The sequence below is a fragment of the Emys orbicularis genome, chromosome 8 (assembly GCF_028017835.1).
Source record: "Emys orbicularis isolate rEmyOrb1 chromosome 8, rEmyOrb1.hap1, whole genome shotgun sequence".
NCBI lineage: Eukaryota > Metazoa > Chordata > Testudines > Emydidae > Emys > Emys orbicularis.
The window spans coordinates 55,032,171-55,053,277 of record NC_088690.1 but is presented as its reverse complement, the minus strand read 5'-3'; the positions used below and the strand labels follow the sequence as shown (position 1 = coordinate 55,053,277).

The 21,107-nt window shown below is 45.8% G+C and overlaps 1 protein-coding gene across 1 annotated transcript in view; it reads left to right on the top strand.

Annotated features, from left to right (window-relative positions):
• The first annotated feature begins 17,435 nt into the window (after positions 1 to 17,435).
• SWT1 (SWT1 RNA endoribonuclease homolog) overlaps positions 17,436 to 21,107 on the top strand; it is a 99,539-nt gene continuing 95,867 nt past the window's right edge. The window contains exons 1-2 of the mRNA XM_065409997.1: positions 17,436 to 17,507; positions 21,037 to 21,069. Of these exons, the coding sequence (XP_065266069.1) occupies positions 17,436 to 17,507; positions 21,037 to 21,069 (105 nt within the window). The remainder of the gene's footprint in view (positions 17,508 to 21,036; positions 21,070 to 21,107) is intronic.

Genomic DNA, 21,107 nt, shown 5'->3' with positions numbered 1-21,107 from the left:
CAGAGAATTACACCGTTCTAACTATACAACTTTTGCTATTATTGATGCACAAGGCAGACAGAATCCAGTTTGACTTTCAGTTTCCAGGTTGAGTTTACCAAGCTGGGAGATGGGGGGAAATTTTACTTGTAAATTTCAGCAGGAAGTCATTGAGACACAATACCCACACAGTGCCATTTCCCTCGTTTCAGAGTAACTACACTTCAAGCAAAATCTTTTAAAAAACACATTAATGACGTTCAGTGCTAGAGTCTGCTTTCTCTCTCTCTGCTGAATCTCCAAAACAAACTTTCAGACAAGACTCTTAAATCCCTTCTTTAGAATAAATCATTTTCTGTAGTCAATGTTAAAGCAACAATTTAAGAAACATCAAAGTCAGGGATGTGACGATCAATTTGTATAAGAATCCATTGGTATTGAAGGTATTCAGAATAATTCAAATGCCACCCTGAAATAAAATCCAGCTTTCAGAATCATATTTTGCTCTGACATATGATTCATACATGCAACTGTGCATGTCCTTGGTGCTGAGTTCTGTGACTGGATGCTGAATGATCAATCAGGCAGAATTTAGTACAGTGTTTCTCAAACTGGGGCCGCCGCTTGTGTAGGGAAAGCCCCTGGCGGGCCGGGCCGGTTTGTTTACCTGCCCCGTCTGCAGGTTCAGCTGATCGCGGCTCCCACTGGCCGCGGTTCGCCGCTCCAGGCCAATGGGGGCTGCTGGAAGCGGCGCAGGCCGAGGGACGTACTGGCCGCTGCTTCCAGCAGCTCCCATTGGCCTGGAGCAGCGAACCGTGGCCAGTGGGAGCCGCGATCGGCCGGACCTGCGGACGCAGCAGGTAAACAAACCGGCCCTGCCCGCCAGGGCAGTTTGAGAACCACTGATTTAGTAACTTCCATTTTGACTTTGGACAGCACAGGATGAATGAGAAGCATCTTGTAGCATGGAAGCCTTTTAATAAAATATGTCTTATCATATTCATTGTACATAGATGATGGAATTTAATGTTTAACATTGGTATCTGCCAAACCTAAAATAAGTGGATTTGCCACATTCCTTTAAAAAATATTATAAGTATATAAGTCCTTAGAATTGAGAGATGTATAACATGTAAAGCCACAGGCATAATCCTGCAATGAGCCCCATATGAGTGGACCCCTATTCACCATGCAGAGCCATGCTTATTTCGGTGAGGCTTCACGCAGGCCTGCAGCTCATTGCAGAGTCAGGGCCTTGTATAATAAAGAATGTTGTTATGAATCTACTATTGTCATATGCTCTGCAGTTCCTATACACCTACTATTGTGATATACAGTGTGGGCAGGGAGTCAATACAGAGACAGTGTTAGGAATAAATTAATAGGAACACAGCAATTCTCTTTGATTAAGGATTAAATGCAAGTACGCATGCTTTTGTTTAACATTGCAGTTTATTAGATTTAAACACACACAGACATAATCACAGTTTATTAGATTTAAGCACACACAGACAATAGGTTTAGAACATTTTAGATATTTACCTAACATTTGGAATGGTATTAGGTAATTAACAGCAGGTTCACAGTGGCCAGTTGCTTACCCACCGTGGAGAAAAGCTATTAGGAAAAACATTTTTTAACATGGCTTTAGAGGACTGTTTTAAAGTATATTTTATTAGCTATTTTTTTTATAATTAATTTTTATAAAACATATAGATTATAGTGAGCCCCACTAAATTATAACTTTTTAAATTTTGTAATAAACTTTTAATATTAGAAGTGACTAGATTTAAGGTTTTTTTAATCCATTTTTTTTGTTTTAGTTGTTGACTTCTTTGTTTTTTTTAAATTTTGATTAACAGAAACTGCCAAATAATTATGACCTTGCTTTTGGAAGTCTGTTTTTAAATTAACCCTTAACTATGTAGTGGTTTGTTTTATTACTTTATAGTGGGTGAGTGCACATAATATGATTGCAATTAGTTTGATCATATTCTGGGGTATACACAACCCTTAAATTCAGGACAACAGCTACAGTCCAGAAAAGAATACTGAGAATAACCCTCCAATGTTTTCTGGCCACGATGCTTCCTGGGGAGGTAACAGATACAAGTAAAAATGCTTTGAGGCAAGTCAGACAGTGAAATAACAGCTGCAAAGAGGTCAACTATTCAAATAATAATCCTATTCTTTTAATTTCAAACAATATATGTATTTACCAAGGAAAATATTGATCACCTCTCTGGCATGACACTAGAAAACAATATTTGAGCATAACTTCTAGCTGTAGGCCAACAGGGTAACACAATTTTCTTAGCTGTGTATGTTCATGACAGTATTGATGCTACTATACTGAGAGAAAAATAAACAAAAATGAAGCCACTAGGGCCTTTCCTATTTCATTAAGAACGGGGTACATGGAGTGGGAACTGATGTTAGCTAAAAGGTGTGTGTGGGAGGGGGAGGGGGGAAGTAAGCAATATTTTTTAAAAAAACTTCCAAACTTGAAGACTCAAACACTCGACTACAAAGAAAAATGACAATATTTTTAAAATACATTAAAAAGAAGAATGTAAATACCTGCAACATGTTGATCTGTGTTCTGGGATACAGCCGAGGTAAACTCACCTTCACTCAGGTCAGCTAGTTTCTCTAGATCAGCAAGCTGTCTTTGAATTGAAATATGTTTCTCTAAAAGTTAAAGAGATTTTCAAGTTAAACACTTCTACTTTCACATCCCATTTATTTTTCAGTTCATATTGTTCTTCTGTCAGCCACTTCAATTCTAATGCTAGCTGAGAGGGAGTCTTGTGCCAGCTGGAATAATATTTTGCATTCTTCATCTTTCAAACTTAAATCTGATGAAAGTGCTATAGACAGAATGCAATAATTTATCTGAATTCCTACATGTTCCAGATTTATTTATTTTTGTTTTTAAAGATATTCTAAAAGCTAAGCTGAAGAATTTCATACAATGTTTACATCTTATATTTGTGGATTCTTCGCTGATGCCATTCCATAGATTGAGAGCACCATATTCACATCATGAAAAATGTGGTATGCAAATACAAAATTGTCCTATGAGCTGTTTGGCAAGACTAGCATATCACAGATATACCTTTCTATATTAGTACAATGTGCCATGGTTTATTAATACAACCATGGCACATTATACACCTCAAATCCCTCATCCATTTCTGGGCTGTTTTTTGGCAGGGTTGAGATTAACTCCCTCTAAAATTACTTTCAAATACTCATAACTTCTCTTGCTTTTACTAAATTCGGCACCATTCCTTACTGACAGATAACCAGTTTGGCTGTTGCCTTTACATACTGTATTGCGCGGCTCTGACACAGGAGACCCAGATTCAGAATAATACTTGACTTTATAGTGGTTTTCCACTTTTTAAACCTTTTAAAAACCTTAAACTTCCTTATGAGATAAGGAAACTGAAGTAAGTGTTGGAGCTGGGATTACAACCCAGAAATTTCTAGCTCCCAGTTCTGTGCTCAGATACAATGCCTTTCTCTAGTCACTGTCATGTATTTGAAACAAGAGAATGAAAAAGGTGGCACTTTCAATTACAATATGGATGAAGACCCCAGCTCTTTCAACAACATGACTTGCTTTATGCTCCTGTGTCAGTAAGCGCCTTAGAAGAGATTTCTAGAAATGATACAGGGGGAAATGCCAGCTCAGATGAAAAACATCTGAAATCCAGGGCGTCAGGGGGAGTACAGCCTTTTCTGTGTATAAGTATATATTTGTGGCTGAAACAGAACCTGGAGCACAACCTGTACTAAGAATGACGTTTCACATCCTTTCCCCCTCCCCTACTACAAAGATTCCTGCAGTTTATTAGCAAACCTCTTGGAGAATCAGATGAGGCATCCAAAATAGTACTATCAGACTCCCTTATAGACTCTTGTTCTGTTCTTTCCTCTTTGTTTTTCATTTCTGCTTCAGACATATACACATCTAGTTTGTTGTTATCCATTTTTCCAGACACAACCACGCCATCTTAAAAAGAAAAAAAATCAGAAACCAATCAGCTTGTTTATATAACATTTGAATGACGTGTTAATTATGGTTTCAGTTTCCCATTCTTTCCTGCTACATATTATGCAAAAAGGATTGCAATGACTTTGGAGAGAGGAGCTGTTTAATCACAATGTCAGAGAATAATTCAGGATACCTACATCTCATTCTTGAAAAACAGCCAGGAAAATGTATTACCTCCGACAGAAAAATCTACTCACCCACCCTAATCATGGAGAGTCTGATGTTAATGAAATATTTATATTTCACTTGCTTGTCAAAAATTAAGTTACTTGTCCTGGGCAAGTAGAATTTTACAAAACTGATATAGGTTATTAAACGAAATTTGGATAATCAAAATCATTCCTTTGGATCGAGGACTCAGGGTATGTCTACACTGCAAGTGAAGATGTGATCATAGCATAGGTAGGCATACCTGTGCTAGCATTAGTCTAAATAGTATGGGTAATAGCAGCAGCAATGATATAGCAGGACGGGCTTCAGCATGGTCTAGCAACCAGAGTACAAGCACATTGGGGACTTGTGTCTGTACTCTGGTTGATAAGCTGTGCTGCTATGTCTACACTACTATTGTTACTCACATTAGCTAGAATCAAATAAGCATAGGTGTGCCTACCTGTGCTACAGTCACACCTTTATCTGCAGTGCAGACATACCCTCAAACTAGATGGTTCTAATCTAGGCAAAAATGTTATAACGTGGTGACATAATTTTTCTCTCCTCCATTGCATTTTCTTTAAGATAGGAGCTACAAGATATTACAGAGATAGGAAAGACATCTGCTATAAATGAGGATTCCCTTTTAAACTGCTGTTTATTTTTCAAAACCATTTTTATAGTTTCTAGGATCCAAAAGAAGAAAACATTCCTTTGGAATTTAGGATCTGTGGCCAAAAGAATACAGTGAAGCATTTGGAGAAAATACAGATGATGAAGTAAATTTTACTTTCTGGCAGATGGCAGAGCCTAAGATGAGTGCACACGGAATGAAAACAAAGACAGAAAACCCCCATCAGACCAGAAACACATAAAGCAGACAAAAATAAGGTATCCAAACTACAGGAATCTATTTTAAAATATAGCTAATAAAAGTTTAGAACACTGGATGTTTGGACAATTGATCAGCAAAAAAAGTAAATCACAATTTAATATTAGTACTTATACTTTAAAATAACACATGTAGAGGAATACTGGGGGGGGGGGGGGGGAGAGACTGGAGATGGAGGCCAAGAAATGCATTTAGAGAGTTTGATGGGAGAGGTTCAGGGTTCAAACTCTCCGGGCTACCTTAATAATGATAAATGATCATGAGTGGTGGCTATAATAGGCCAGAGAAGGCTATGATCACATCTTCACTTGCAGTCTAGACATGGCCCTGGCCCTTCTCCGAGCCCCCACTGTCTGCTGCTGCCTGCCTGCCATTGCTTGCCGCATCCCTCCTCCTTGGCACCCTGGCCTGGCGTGGCCGGCGGGGTGGCTCGGGATGGCCGGTGGCTCAGCCCGGCGCTCGGTGGGGCTGGGGGACAGTTCGACCATGTGTGGCCGGGGCTGGCCAAGCGGCTTGGCCCGGCGTGGCTGGGGTGGGCAGACTGTGGGGCTCCTGCAGTCACAGGGGAGGCCCTCAGGGCTCCTCCTGTTATGGGGGTGGGGTTGGGGCTCCGGTGTGCGCCGGGGGGCAGGGCCTCGAGCGGAAGGGGCACAGCCAGCAGGCTAGACTCCCCAAAGTGAGGGTTCACCCGCCACCCATGTAAACGATAACTGTTTGCAAGTGGTAGGAGCCAGTTATTCATGAAGAATTGGAATCTCTCTCAAAGTCCTATTACTTAGCAGCCAGCTTTTATAAGTGAAGAGTACACAGGCAAAGGGAAAGACTCTAGCTATTTGGGGATAAATTCTTATATTGTTTATCAATTAAATAAACAGAGGGGGAATGGAGGAGAAATTCCGTCAAATTCAAATGAGATGTGACTAAATGTGTTACGTGTGCTAAAACTGATTTAGTCTTCATGTCTAAATTGCTAAAATCCAAAATAATTAGGAACTGGTACAATTGTGTAGTCAGTTTGTGCAGCAGTAGAAGCTGTATTTGAATGCTGGAACTGAACTGCAAAGCTGAGAGGATGAATTGTTTGAGCTTTCAGGTTAAAAGCACAGATTACTGCACTCAAAAAGCTATACAATATGATACACCAAAATAAATGATTAAGAAAGGCTTAATTAGCTTAGAAGTGGAGCATTTAATTTGTTGTAAACTGTTAGGAACTGCATTCTCAGACAGAGTTAAGACAACTGTCTGAACTGGTGCAACTTCCTATCCAGAGTGGGGACAAACTGGTTCAGACTGCATTGGATCTGCCAGAGTTGAGCAGAATACCCTGGGTCAGGTTTTCCAACACTTTGCACTGTCAGTAGTCATTTACAACAACGCAAAGCAAATATAAAGTAGAGGTCTGTTCAGACTAATTTTTAGGCGTGACCTCAAGAGGGTCACGGCATTTTTCTGACCTGTTTGTTCCCCCTGAACCTGAGTCACTGCTGCTGCTGCTGCCGCCAGCCCATGGGCTCAGCATGGTAGCAGCTGGTTGTGCCACTGCCAGTGGCTGCATGCTCTGCTCCTGCCATCTGCTGCCCGTTGCTGCACTGTGAGAGGTGCTGCAGCTCCTCAGTAGGCACACTCACAGTGCAGCAAAGTGGTGGTAGCAGGCTGGAGCAGGGCACGCAGCTGCCACCGTGCTGACCCCACGAGCATGAAGAGAGTCAACGAAACCCATCAGAGTCCAATTGTTTTCCCACCTGATCTGACACTTGCAGTTGGGTCCCATCCAGTTCGGGTCAAGTTGCATGGCTCTAGCATAAAGCACTAACTCTGAAAAATAGGATTTCACACTAACTTTGTGCATATGTAAACTGATTTAGAGAGGAAGTGAAGACAGATATAAATATATAAAGCAAATAGAAGAAACGGGAAGTTGATAGTAGTGAATATAAATCAGAAGCTAGGAATTGTAGAAAATTAAAAAGAAAAGCAAAGGGACACATGGAGAAATCTGTGGCCCGCAGAGTTCAGGACAATACGATGAGTTTTTGAGTATATTAGGAACAAAAAGAATCCTAAATTTCATACTGGAAGTGAGGTCCCAGGTGGGCTGCTCTTAACTGCACAGCCTGAGTGTGGAATGTGAGTTCTGCAGAGAGGTGCTTCTCCCAGCTTGTGCCCCTGGGGCAGGGAGTCGGTATTTTGTTTGCAAACAGAGACAGGGTGATTAATATAAGAAAGGGCTGGTAATTAAATTAAAGATCTGGAAGTCATTAGATAAACCTGTAAAACAGGAATCCCACTGCAGGGGGTGGGGGTGGGAGTGTTGAAGAAATCCCCACCCCCTGAGTCTGTTGGGGACTCAGAAGAAATACAGCCAAGTCCTCTAAGACAAGTTTACATTCTTTAAAGAGGGAGATGTGAGGGACGTAGGTGAAAAGAAGGGGCCAAAACCCAGGGATGGGATAGCTGTGGTATACAGAAGTTCCCACTCTACCTGTGATACTTATGTGGCCACATCACCATAGTATCTGAGCGTCTCACATCACAGCCCCTTGGTGAGGTAGAGCAGTGCTTTTATCCCCATTGTACAGATGGGACACTGAGGCACAGAGAGACTAAAGGCCAGATTTTCAAAGGTATTTAGGCACCTAGAGGGATTTTCAAAGCACCTAGAAGGTTAGATGCTTTGTATTCCCCACTAGATGCCTAGCTGCATCTTTGGGTGCCTAAAAACCTATGAAACCCTGTCCCTAAGGTGAAACAGGAAGTCTATGGGGGGGAGTAGAACTCAGGGCTAGCTCCCTATCCACTGTACCAGCCTATCCCTGGGCAGCAGATTTAAAACGAATAAAAGGAAGTTCTTCTTCACACAGTGCACAGTCAACCTGTGGAACTCCTTGCCCGAGGAGCTCGTGAAGGCTAGAACTATAACAGGGTTTAAAAGAGAACTAGATAAATGCATGGAGGCTAAGTCCATTAATGGCTATTAGCCAGGATGGGTAAGGAATGGTGTCCCTAGCCTCTGTTTGTCAGAGGGTGGAGATGGATGGCAGGAGAGAGATCACTTGATCATTACCTGTTAGGTTCACTCCCTCTGGGGCACTTGGCATTGGCCACTGTCGGTAGACAGGATACTGGGCTGGATGAACCTTTGGTCTGACCCAGTATGGCCATTCTTATGTTCTTATGCATGGACATGTGACTTGCCCATGTAACTCCAAAACTCCATCTTGGGGCTAAATTCTGGATAGGAGAGAGGAGGAGGTCTCCACCCACAAGAGAAAGTCTATTTAAGCCCCTGGGAGACCCCTCCATTTTGTCTTCAGATAGCTCAAGAGATAGCCTCTCCACCCCAAAGGATACGTAAAAGAAACTGGAACAAAGGACAGTAACCCTGGGGGTGTGAGTGATTGCTGGACCCAGACTAGAAGAAGGCTAGTCTGTAAAAGAAGCTTACTGGAACATCTCTGAGGGTGAGGTTTCATCTGTAATCACTTTCTTACTGTATTAGGCATAGACTTGTGAGTTTTATTTTATTTTGTTTGGTAATTTACTTTGTTCTGACTGTCATTACTTGGAACCACTTAAATCCTACTTTTTGTATTTAATAAAATCACTTTTTACTTATTAATTAACCCAGAGTATGTATTAATTCTGGGGAGACAGGGGGGCAAGCAGCTGTGCATCTCTCTCTCTCTCAGTGTTACAGAGGGTGAACAATTTATGAGTTTATCCTGCATAAGCTTTATACAGGGTAAAATGGATTTATTTGGGGTTTGGACCCCATTGGGAGCTAGGCATCTGAGTGTTAGAGAAAAGAACACTTCTTAAGCTACTTTCAGTTAAGCCTGCAGTTTGTGGGACGTGGTTCAAACCTGGGTTTGTGTTTGTAGCTGGCAAACATGTCTGGCACAACCAGGCAGGGTTCTGGAGTCCCAAATTGGCAGAGAAAGCAGGGGCAGTAGTAGCCTTGGCACATCAGTTGGCAGCCCCAAGGGGGTTTCTGTGATCCAACCCATCACAGTATAATAATGCAGAAAGGGAAGAAATGTTCAATAAATATTTCTGTTCTCTATTGGTGGGGGAGGGGGAAGGGAAACAGATGATCTGGTCAGATCAAATGTCATGACAACACTCTTGCCTTTCCACTAATATCTCAGGAGGATGTTAAACAGCAGCAACTAAAGTTAGACATTTTAAAATCATTAAATCCTGATACCTTGCATCCGAAAGTCTTAAAAGAGCTGACTGAGGAGCTTGCTGGATCATTAATTTGATATTCAATAGGTTCTGGAGCACTGGGGAAGTCTCAGAAGACTGGAAGAAAGCTAATGTTGTGCCAATATTTTAAAAGGGTAAATGGGATGACCCAGGTAATGATGGGCCCGTCAACCTGATCCCAGGCAAAATAATGGAGTGGCTGATAGAGGACATGATTACTAAAGAAATAAAAGAGGGTAATATAATTAATGCCTATCAACATAGGTTTATGGAAAATAGATCCTGTCAAAATAACTTGATATCATTTTTGATGAGATTACAAGTTTGGCCGATAAAGGTAGTAGTGTTGATATACTTACACTTCTATAAAGCGTTTGACTAGGTACCACATGCCATTTTGATTAAAAAACTAGAACATAAAATTAACATGGCACATATTAAAAGGATTAAAAACTGGCTCACTGATGATCTAAAAATGTAACTGTTAATAGGAAGTCATCATTGAATGGGCGGTTTTCTTAGTGGGGTCCTGCAGGTATCAATTCTTGGCCTTACGCTATATAACATTTTTATTAGTGACCTGGAAGAAAATATAAAATCATAATTGATAAAGTTTGCAGATGACACAAATTGGGGGAGTGGTAAACAATGGAGAGGCTAAGTCACTGATTCACAGTGGATCACTTGGGAAACTGGGTACAAGCAAACAATGTTTTAATATGGGTAAATGTAATTTATACATCTGGGAACAAAGAATGTAGGCCATGCTTACAAGATGGGGGATTATCCTGGGGAGAACTGACTCTGAAAAAGATTTTGGGGTCGTGGTGGATAATCACCTGAAATGAGCTCCTAGTATGATGCTGTGGCCAATGCAATGCAAGGATGCATAATACTGTATCAAGTTCTGGTGCCCTCAAGAAGGCTGTTGATAAATTGAAGAGGGTTCAGAGAGGAGCAATGAGAACAATTAAAGGATTAGAAAGTGCCTTTTAGTGAAAGATTCAAGAAGCTCAACCTATTTAGCTTAACAAAGAGAAGGTTAAGAGATGAATTGATTACAGTCTATTAGTACCTATATGGTGAACAAATATTTGGGCATGTCTACACTGGCAAAGTTACAGTGCCGGCAGTTACAGCGCTGCTCAGAGAGTGCTGAAGAGAAACTGCTGTTGTGTGTTCACACTGTCAGCTGCCTGCGCAATAGCGTGTTCACACTTGCGGCACTTGCAGCAGTATTTGGAGCGGTGCACTCTGGGCAGCTATCTCACAGAGCACCTCTTTCTCTTCTGCCGCTAAGACTTGTGGGAAGGCGGACGGGGTCACGGGGCATCCTGTGTCCTGTCCCAATGCCCTGTGATGCATTGCTTCGCATCCCAGAAATCCCTGTGCTTCCATCCGCATTTGGCACCACCTTTCAACAGTTTGTGTACTGCGCGCCCTGCCTCTTTGGGCTGCAGGAACGGATTCCAAACCGTTGACCAGTATGCTGCTCGCTCTGACTAACATGTCACAAGTGGAAGTGGAGTTATTCCTTTAACTACAAAGGCAAGAGGAGTGTGACATTGATCTCGCCATGCATAGTAGCTATGACATGACATTGCTTGTGGCATTCATGGAAGTGCTGACCACAGTGGAACGCCACTTTTGGGCTCAGGAAACAAGCACTGAGTGGTGGGATCACATCGTCATGCATCTCTGGGATGATGAGCAGTGGCTGCAGAACTTTTGGATGAGGAAAGCCACATTCATGGGATTGTGTGATGAGCTTGCCCCAGCCCTGCAGCGCAAGGACATGCGAATGAGAGCTGCCCTGTCGTTGGAGAAGCGTGTGGCGATTGCACTGTGGAAGCTGGCTACTCCAGACTGCTACCAATCGGTCGCTAACCAGTTTGGAGTGGGAAAGTCGACTGTTGGACTCGTGTTGACGGACGTGTACAGGGCCATTAATCTCAACCTGCTCCAAAAGACCGTGACTCTGGGCAACGTGCGTGACATTGTGGATGGCTTTGCACAAATGGGCTTCGCTAACTGTGGAGGGGCAATAGATGGCAGGCATATTCCAATTCTGGCACCAGATGATCTAGCCACTGAGTACATTAATCGCAAGGGGTATTTCTCAATGGTTCTCCAGGCGCTTGTGGATCACCGTGGGCGTTTCACAGACATTAACGCAGACTGGTCTGGAAAGGTGCATGACGCATACATCTTTCAGAACACTGGCCTGTTCAGGAAGCTGCAAGCAGAGACTTTCTTCCCGGACCAGAAGATCACCATAGGGAAAGTCAAAATGCCCACTGTGATCCTGGGAGACCCCATCTACTCCTTAATGCCATGGCTTATGAAGCCATATATAGGGCAACTTGACAGAAGCAAGGAGCGGTTCAACAACAGGCTGAGCAAGTGCAGAATGACTGTTGAGTGTGCTTTTGGCTGTTTAAAAGCCTGCTGGTGCTGCCTCTATGGGAAGCTGGACCCGGCCAATGACAATATTCCTATGCTTATAGCGGGGTCCTCTACGCTCCATAATACTTGTGAAGAAAAGGATGAAAGCTTCACTCAGGGCTGGACCACAGAGGCACAGTGCCTGGAGGCTGAGTTTGAACAGCCAGAGACGAGGGCTATTCGAGGGGCACAGCGCGGGGCCATAAGGATCAGGGATGCCTTGAGGCAGCAATTTGAAGCTGAAAGCCACTAATATTTATTGCTACGCTCGGGATTGCAGTGCTTGTAATGCTAGGATGTGATTGGTGCACATGATGCAATAAGGGGGTTTAACATAATTGTATGTTGCTTTGCAGTGCTCTTTTTGCTTTCAATTAATAAAGATCGCTTTCAAACCAACACAATTCTTTTATTAAAAGTCAACAACTGGAGGAAAGAGTCAAAAAAACAAACAAACAAACAAAACCATCAGCAGTTAGGGGTATGGGGGAAGGGAAGGTCTCAGGAGGAGGAGGGGTCCCGGGACGGCTAAAGATTTGTGTATGTTCAGGGATCATAGCCAACCTCCTCCTCTGGAGTACAATGCAGTGGGTACTGTACTTCAGCAAGGCCAAACTGCAGAGGGATGGGTGTTGAGTGCTGTGGGTAGTGGGAGTCCACAGTGCTGGACTGTGAGGGGGGAGGAGTGGAATGCCACAGGTATAGACTGGAGCCAGGAGTAAGAGTGTGTTGGCAGTCTCTGGGGGGCACATGGGAAAGAGTTTTGTGACAGCGGCTGCAGGGGAGGGCGGGTGCGGAGCTGCTCAGTTTGAAGAGCTAGTATCGCCTGGAGTGTGTCTGCCTGGCGCTCCATAACCTTTAAGAGCCGCTCCGTGGCTTCATTCTGGCGTGCTGCGTTCTCCTTTCGGTCCCTCTTCTCGCTGTCCCACCACTCCTTCAATTCCTGTTTCTCAGCGACGGAATGCATCATAACATCGCACAGAAAGTCCTCCTTAGTTCTTCTTGGCAGCTTTCTAATTCTGCGCAGCTGTCGATACCAAAGAGGGAGGCTGGGCTCCCAAGGTCATCTCTGTGAAGTTTAAATGCAACACTTTACAGAAGCAGTATGGTTTGCAACGCAGACAACACTGATTCAGTGCTTTAAAACACAGCCAGTACTCACACACCTGTCACTAACTGGCTGATCCCAGGCAAGCACACATGAGCCACAAGACCCCCAAAATGGTGAGTAGCTGCAGGGGGAGGGTGAATCACTCTTCCCGGACCCTGCTGTACACTGGTCACATGGCTCTTGGGGAGAGTCAGCACTGTAGGGGAGGCCTGATAATCATTCCTGTCCCCGCACTTTCCACAGGATGTGATCATTATGGAAGATATCTCGCTGCTGAGGGTAAGCAGGAATCAAGGGTCTTCTCCAAGCCTGTGGCTTCCGCCCTGGCCCCTATGCGGCTCGCCTGTGTGCAGCAATGGTCGTGTTTCCCCCCTCCTCCCCCCCATGACGGCACAATGGGGCAGGAAAGTTACCATTAATGGGGCAAGAAACAAAGCAGCTCTGCTGAAGAACCTGCGGCAGGGGTTTGCCCAGTATCTCCACGAGAGTTTCCTTGAGATCTCTGAGGGAGAGTCCTGTGAAGTGAGGAAGTCAATCAATAGCCTGTTCCGCCTCTCAGACTAGGCATGCGGTGGGAGACAAGCCTGCTTTCTGCAACCCTCCTGCCCCCAACAACTCGCTTCAGAGATTCCCCAAATCAGATCCACTTACCAGGGTCCTCCTCTCCTGTTTGCACTTCGCCAATCTCCGACAGCTGTGACTGGCTAGGCTCCTCCGGGGTAGAAAAGAGCTCCTGGCTGCATGCATCTCTGGCCTTTGAGTCATCCTCTGCGTCTGGGTCTCCCTCCCCCTCCACATCCTCGTCCAAGATTTCCTCCTCCTGGCTCAGTCCACTCTCGACTGGCACGTGAGCCAATGAAGTATCCACGGTGGTCTTTGCAGTGAACGTGTGGTTGCCACTGAGTATCACGGCCAGCTCTTTGTAGAACCGACAGCTTGTGGGCGCAGCCCCAGAGTGGCAGTTTGCCTCCTGCGCCTTGTGGTAGGCGTTCCGCAGCTCCTTCACTTTGACCCTGCACTGTCATGCCTCTTGAAATCTGTCCGTAGGTATCATAATTCCTATGGCTGGAGTGCAGCTGGGAATGGACAGCCTCCTCTCCCCAAATGCTGATGAGGTCCAGCAACTCGGCATTGCTCCAAGAGGGGGATCGCCTGGTGCATGGAGCAAGCATGGCCACCTGAAAAGATGTGCTGAGATCACTGCACGCATCACCGAGCAAACAGGAAGGGGACTTTCAAATTTCCAAAGGAATTTATGGGGTGGGGATGATGGTTGGTCACCTGAGGGCAGGGCAGTAGAGTTCAAACCGATGACCAGAGAGGTGAGAACAGGCATTGTGGGACACCTCCCAGAGGCCAATCGCACCGCTGTTATTGCCACAGTGTCTACACTGGCACCACAGCACTGTAGCCCCGGCGCAGAAAGCTGTACGCCTCTCGTTGGGGTGATTTTTTTAAAGCGCTACAACTGTGTAGTTACTGTGCACTAAGTGGCTTGGCAGTGTGTACACTTCGGGAGTTACAGCGCAAAAAGCTGCTTTACTGCGCAGAAACTTGCCAATGTAGACAGGGCCTTTGATAATGGGCTCTTCAGTCTAGCAGAGAAAGGTATACTATGATCCAATGGCTGGAAGTTGAAGTTAGATAATTCAGATTGGACATAGGGTGTAAAATGTTAACAGTGAGGGCAATTAACCATTGGAACAATTTACAAAGGTCTTGGTGGATTTTCCATTACTGGCGATTTTTAAATGACGATTGCATGATTTTCTAAGAGATATGCTCTAGGAATTTTGGGGAAGTCCAATGGCCTGTGTTGTACCCGAGGTCAGACTAGATGATCACACTGTTGGCCTTGGAACCAATGATTCAGGGCAATAGAAAGTTGGCTTCTTGTCACACATGTTCCAACCAACTACCACCAGCAACTGGAAAGGTTACTGCATGTAACAGATGTAAGGTAAACTGGTGTTGTAAACTCAAGGTGTTCCAGTTAGTTTCAATGCCTTTTTGACCAGTGTATAAAGACGAAGACCGCAAATACACTGATGGCTGTTACTTCCCCACAAAGGACAGGGCTATTCTGAATGGCAGGGTCCACTCAAACCTGTTCTCCAGAGCTTTATACTGTGTAGAACAGCAAGAGCATCCCTGTCTGTTGGGAATATTCTGACACAGTATTCACAGGGGCACCATTTAGGGAGGGCAGGAGGGAGGTCTCCTGCCCCGCCCCTGAGTTTTGTACAAGTCTGCTCACAGTGCACATCCTAGCCCCAGGTGGAGCTCTTAACTGCAGCACAGCCTGAATGTGGAATGTGAATTCTGCAGAGGAGAGGTGCTGCTCCCAGTTTGTTCCCCTGGGGCAGGGAGTCAGTATTTTGTTTATAAACAGAGGCAGGGTGATTAAGATAAGAAAGGGCTAGTAATTAAATTAAGGATCTGGAAGTCATTAGATGAGCCTGTAAAACAGGATGGGGGGGGGGGAAGGGGGATGGAGAAGCGTGTTGAAGACAGAACACAGGAGACTCAGAAGAAATACAGCCAAGTCCTCTGAGCCAAGGTTACATTCAGAAAAGATGGAGATGTGAGGGGGATAAGTGAAAAGAAGAGGCCAAAACCAAGGGAAGAGATAGCACTGATATGGAGAAGTTCCCACCCTACCTGTGGTAATTATGTGGCCCCATCACCATAGGATCTGAGCATCTCACCATGTCTAACCTATTTCTCCTCGCACACCCTCTGTGAGGTAGAGCAGTGCTGTTATCCCCATTGTACAGATGGGGCACTGAGGCACCGAGAGATTAAGGGCCAGATTTTCAAAGGTATTTAGGCACCTTGTGATATTTTCAAAAGTGTTTAGAAGGTTAGGTGCTTTGTAAAAAAGCAGTGTTGCCAACTCTCATGATTTTGTCCTTGTTTTCCTTAAAACCTCAGCTCCTGGAGTCAAGTGGATATGTGATGATTTCAGCTTTCATTCATAAAGAAAAAGTAAGTTTCTAGCCCTCATGGCTGTGGAGAAAGCTTCAAAATGTGACCCAGTGCACCCTCAAGGGTCAAAAAGCCAAAGACTAACAAAAAGAACACCAAATCTATTCTTTTTTACATAATCTCATTATTTTTAAGCCAAATCAATCTCATGATTTTTGGTGAACCTGACTCATGATTTTTGAACATTGGAGTTTGGCAATACTGTGAAAGAGACCTGAAACTGTCAGTTTCACTCCTGTTTAAAGTAAGTTTCTAGTCCATTATTTGTAGTATGGTAACACCTCTAGAGCCCTGGGGCAGTTGAAGTATAAACTCACAGGGCCTTGCCCTAGTAGGATGTTTCCAAAAGTTAAATGACCTATTCCAAGCTTGGTGAACTGCAAAGAGTAAGAAGTGTAAATGACAGAAAGGAATCGAGATTTTTCTACAACTCTTTCAACTGTTGTATTCAAGAGTTAGTAAAAAAGTAAGAATATTAACTGAACATTAATATTTTAAACCTAACCAGTGTCCCTTAAGTGACTTGACACAAGATGTCAGAACACGTTACTACTACAGCTGAATGGATCTAATATGTATTTACTTTTCCTTCTTTACATAGGAATTAGATACAATACTCCTGCCAGCTAATTTCTAAGTTATTATCTGCAAAACACCTAGAGTTTTCAGGTGCCTAACTCACCCCTGGAAGCGTGGTTAAAGTCCCTGCCAATCTGAAATGATGCCCCTGGCCGGAACATCACACCCCTGAGATTGTGAGCAGGAGGCAGCTCCATCAATGGCCTCCATTGCTGTCCCAGAGTCAGGAGAGAACTGGCGGTGTAGGAATAACACAGCCTACCCACCTACCAGGGGCAAGTGAGGCGTTGCGTTTCCCTATCGCCATCCACTCAAGGCGTTTCACAATCGAGCCGGCCCCGCTAGCAGGTGGCAGTATCCTCCCGGCAGCCGAGGGAGGCAGCAGTACCCAGGAGTCCTGACTCCCATCCACGGGCTTGGTTAGGATGCTGCTGCTACGGCACACACCGCTCCCAGCCCCCCGCAGAGGGTGAGCAGGGCCCGGACCCCACCCGATCCTCTCAGCTCAGCCCCTATGGCTCGAGGGTGTGTCTTTCTTCCACAGGTCTGTCCCCAGATCGCAGGCTGCCCCCGCCACGCACCCACCCGCAGCCGCTCCCTTACTGATCTCTCCGGCCTCCTCCTCCTCCGGCTCCCCCTGTTCGGGGGGCAGCCGGGCCAGCGCTGCCACTACAGCCTCCTCAGCCGCCATCTTCCCCACACACAGCACGGAACCACGGGCTGGGGAGCGGAGCGGGAGTCCAAGCCGCAAACGCCTCTCCTGACGTGGGGGGGGGGGGGGGGGAGAGGGCGCTGTTCGCGGCTCGCTTCCTCTCACTGGGCAGACGGCCGCGCCGACTCGCCGCAAGGGGGCGGGATGCAGTCGTTCGGGCCCCGCCAATAAAACTACGTTTCCCGAGATGCATATCTGCAAAAAACTACACTACCCAGAATACACCGGGATCACAGCAGCCAACCGCCCTCCCCTGGCAGGGACTGTGACGTTTAAATGTCTCCAGCGGCCAAAAGTAGCAATGAGAAAACTACACTACCCAGAATGCCAGTGGGATGAGGTCTCCGTTGGGCCTTGGCTAGACGGCGCCACAGTGAGTAGAGCTCCGGGCTGTGTTTGCGGGGGTGTCTGTGTTCCCCAGTCTCTGCCTTGGGCTGGCTGGGGCCTAGGACCGGGGGCTGGGAGAGCGGTTCGTTCACTTACTCGGGGGGCGAGGGGCTGGCTGCCCCTTCTCGGGGAGGGGGCGTGTGGTTCTCTGGGGCTGGATGGGGCATTTCCTGGGGGTGGCAGGGAGGCTGCCCGCGGGGTCTGTGAGGTATCATGCCCCCGCTGCTGCTGTAAACATAGGGGAGGGGTGGGGCGGTGCTGGGGGGCTGGAGGGGGAAGTCACCGACCTGTTCTTAGGGCTGGAGTTCTCTCTGCTTCCCCTTCTTTGGCGTGGGCGCCACGATCGTGGGTGCACTAGGAACAAGGGTACTGACCTGCGAGGTGCAAAGGGGCTTAGGTAAATCCGCTGTCTGTCCTCACAAGCGATTAGTGACCCTACGGAATAGCTCTTGGCTAGCAGGTGTTGACGGACCTGACCCACCCATTCCAGGTGGCGTTTCTTCTAAGGCCAGTCTCCATTGCCCATTTGTTCACTTTTAAAACAAGCAGCTTTGTGCTTTATCCCGTGCTGAACTTCATGCTTGAGAGGAGCTGCCTGTAAACATCCATATGCTCCTTCAAAACCCTCCTTAGAACTTCTTTGCCGTGATGCCTACAAAAAGCGCAAAAAAGCAAAACTTGACCAATATTGTCTCATTATTTACTTGTACTCTCCCATCTGTCTATCTATATCAAGCTGTTGTCTCTTGCTTAGATTGTATGCTATTTGGGACAGGGTCCACCTTTTGTTCTGTTTTTGTGCCTACCACAGTGGGTACTGGTCCATGACTAGGGCTCCTAGGCACTATGGTGGTGATAATAGTAAGTCTGACAGGCTGGTTCTTGCCCACATGCTTGCAGTCTAACTGTGCACCATATGTGGGGTTGAGAAGGAATTTCCCCCCAGGTCAGATTAGCAGTGACCGTGGGGTGGGGGTTGCCTTCTTCTGTAGCATGGGGTCTAGGTTGCTTGCCAGGATTGTCTGGAATCATTTCCCTGACATCACAGGGGCCTTGGGCATTGGTGTACCTTGGTCCTCCAGTTCTTTGCCTTTGTGGCACACAGGGGCTTGGTCTGCTGAGGATTGTAATACTTTAGTGTAATTTAGGTTGCTGGGTGGTGTTAGTGGCCTGTGATATCCAGGTGAGACTAGATGATCTAGTGATCCCCTCTGGCCTTAAATTCTATGATTCTGTGATATGACGTTATTGGGCTTACTCATCTCACACAAGGATGATCAACTTTACGTACAGCATATTATTTCAGGCACACTTAAATCTACTCCTTTACTATAGTTACCACTCACTGTTCATAGAGTGGAAAGTGTAGCAAAGCTCATAACAAAATTGTGTGATATGTCACATCTACCGTTAATTAAAGACTTGTTTAATCTACCACATGATCGTCTGCCCTCACAGCGCCCGTTGTGGATAAGTTTACCGGGTGAGGGCTTTATGGTTGAGGATACGTGACAAGCTTCATGGTCCGCAGACAGAGTGACAAATAATTATCTTGTATTCCACTCAGCATCAGCCCGTGTTTTATTTACCACAAAGGCAATGGAGCCTTCTCAGCTATGTTTTGTACTGGACATGGAATTTGTGCTGCAGCAGAATTTTGGTGGTGTTTTAGAGACAGTCCGCTATGTCAGTATGGGTAGCCACAAATCATGACACACATTGTTGAGGACTACAAAATGACTCCACTTTTTAATGGTCTTCATGCCTTGAACATTGCTGATAAGAATGCTGTGGCTTGGCTTGATCGGATTGCATATGCCAAAGAAATAAATTGGGTTAGACTAGGGGCGGGCAAATTTTTTGGCCTGAGGGCCGCATCGGGTTTTGGAAACTGTATGGAGGGTCGGTTAGGGGAGGGGGTTGTGGCCCCCCCCCGGACTCATGCCCCATTCAACCTCCCCCGCTCCCTGACGTTCCCCCACTCCCCCCCCCCCCTCCAGGAGCCCTGCCCCATCCAGCCACCCCTTCTCCCTGTCCCCTGACTGCCTCTGGAATCCCTGCCTCTGACTGCCCCCCTCCACCCCATCCAACCCCCCCTCCTCTCATTCCTGACTGCCCCTCCGGGACCCCTGCCGCCAGTCAACCCCCTCTGTTCCCTGCCCTCTGACTGCCCTGACACCCCCCCCCCCGAATTCCCCTGCCCTCTATCCAACCCCCCCCCCCCCCCCGCTCCCTGCCCCCTTACCGTGCTGCCTGGAGCCAGCCACACTGTCGCCACCACTGAGCACAGAGCCCCAGAGCATTGCGCCACTGGCGGAGTGAGATGAGGCTGCGGGGCAGGGGGAACAGCAGGGGAGGAGCCAGGGGTAGCCTCCTGGGCCAGGAGCTCAGGGGCCGGGCAGGAGGGTCCCGCAGGCCGGATGTGGCCCACGGGCCGTAGTTTGCCCACCTCTGGGTTAGACTGTTGTTAGAAAAACGTTGTCATATGTGTTTTTAAGAACACCTGAGCTTATCAGAGTTAAAAACTTTATTTGCTTTTTCTGATTTAATTTCAGTTTGCATTTTTCTTTTATATATGATGATGAAACTAACACACAAATCAGTTGCACATTTCAGTTCTTGTGCACTAAAGCTTTGTCTCATATTTGGTTTACCAATATTTTAGGGGAACTTTAAACCAGATTTGTTTTATGATCAGAAATTGTTTTAAAATTAATGAAAATGTTTTTATTAACATTACAGACAACTGTTTCCCACCCATCCTGGAATCAATCTTTTTAGGCCTACCTTACCTGAAAATGTCCCTTTTAATATAATATAGCAGTTGGGAGGGGTCTGAAAAATCCTTGATCTTTGAAACTAGTTCTACCACTATGCCAACTAAATGCCAGATTGTGCAGTTTGGGTTGCTGGGTGCACGGAGCTTCTACTTCCACTGTTTTTTTTTTTTTCATGCATTCTTCCCATACCTAGGATGGCAAACTTTTATCTCATCCACTCCCCCCCCCCCCCCCCCCAATCTAACCTCCCTGTATGATTAGGGATGGGTTCCTGGATCAAAGGTTTTTCTGGGCAACTTGGCCACCTCTCACAGCCCATGCTTCATGGTTGCTGCATTCAAAAAGATCAGTCTTCTAGGATCAGTTGGTCCCTCTCTCTGTGCATACTTCAGGGATGTAGCTTTAATGTAGTCCTACAAGATTCCACTGGAAGAGTGGAAAGAAGAAGAAATTAGGAGGGGAATGAAATAGTGATTTCACAGCTACACAGGTCAACAGTGATAAATTTCTTCTTTGCAATAAGTTCATAAGGCAGCAACAGATAAAAGGAGAGAGAAGAAAAATGGAGGTCCAGCTCCACAAACTTGTGAACAAGGTATTTCTGTAATTGAAGACAGGGAAGCTCTTTTTTACTTTGTTATGCCACGCTCATCACCATAGTAGCTGAGTGCCTTCCAATAATGCATTAATAATGTGTCTAACATCTTTCATGTCACTTGCTCTCTCTCCCCACAGAGAGAAGTATGTGCTGTGGAGTGCTTTGTTGTGGTAGGAGTTTTTTTTGTTTGTTTGTTTCTCTCTGTCCC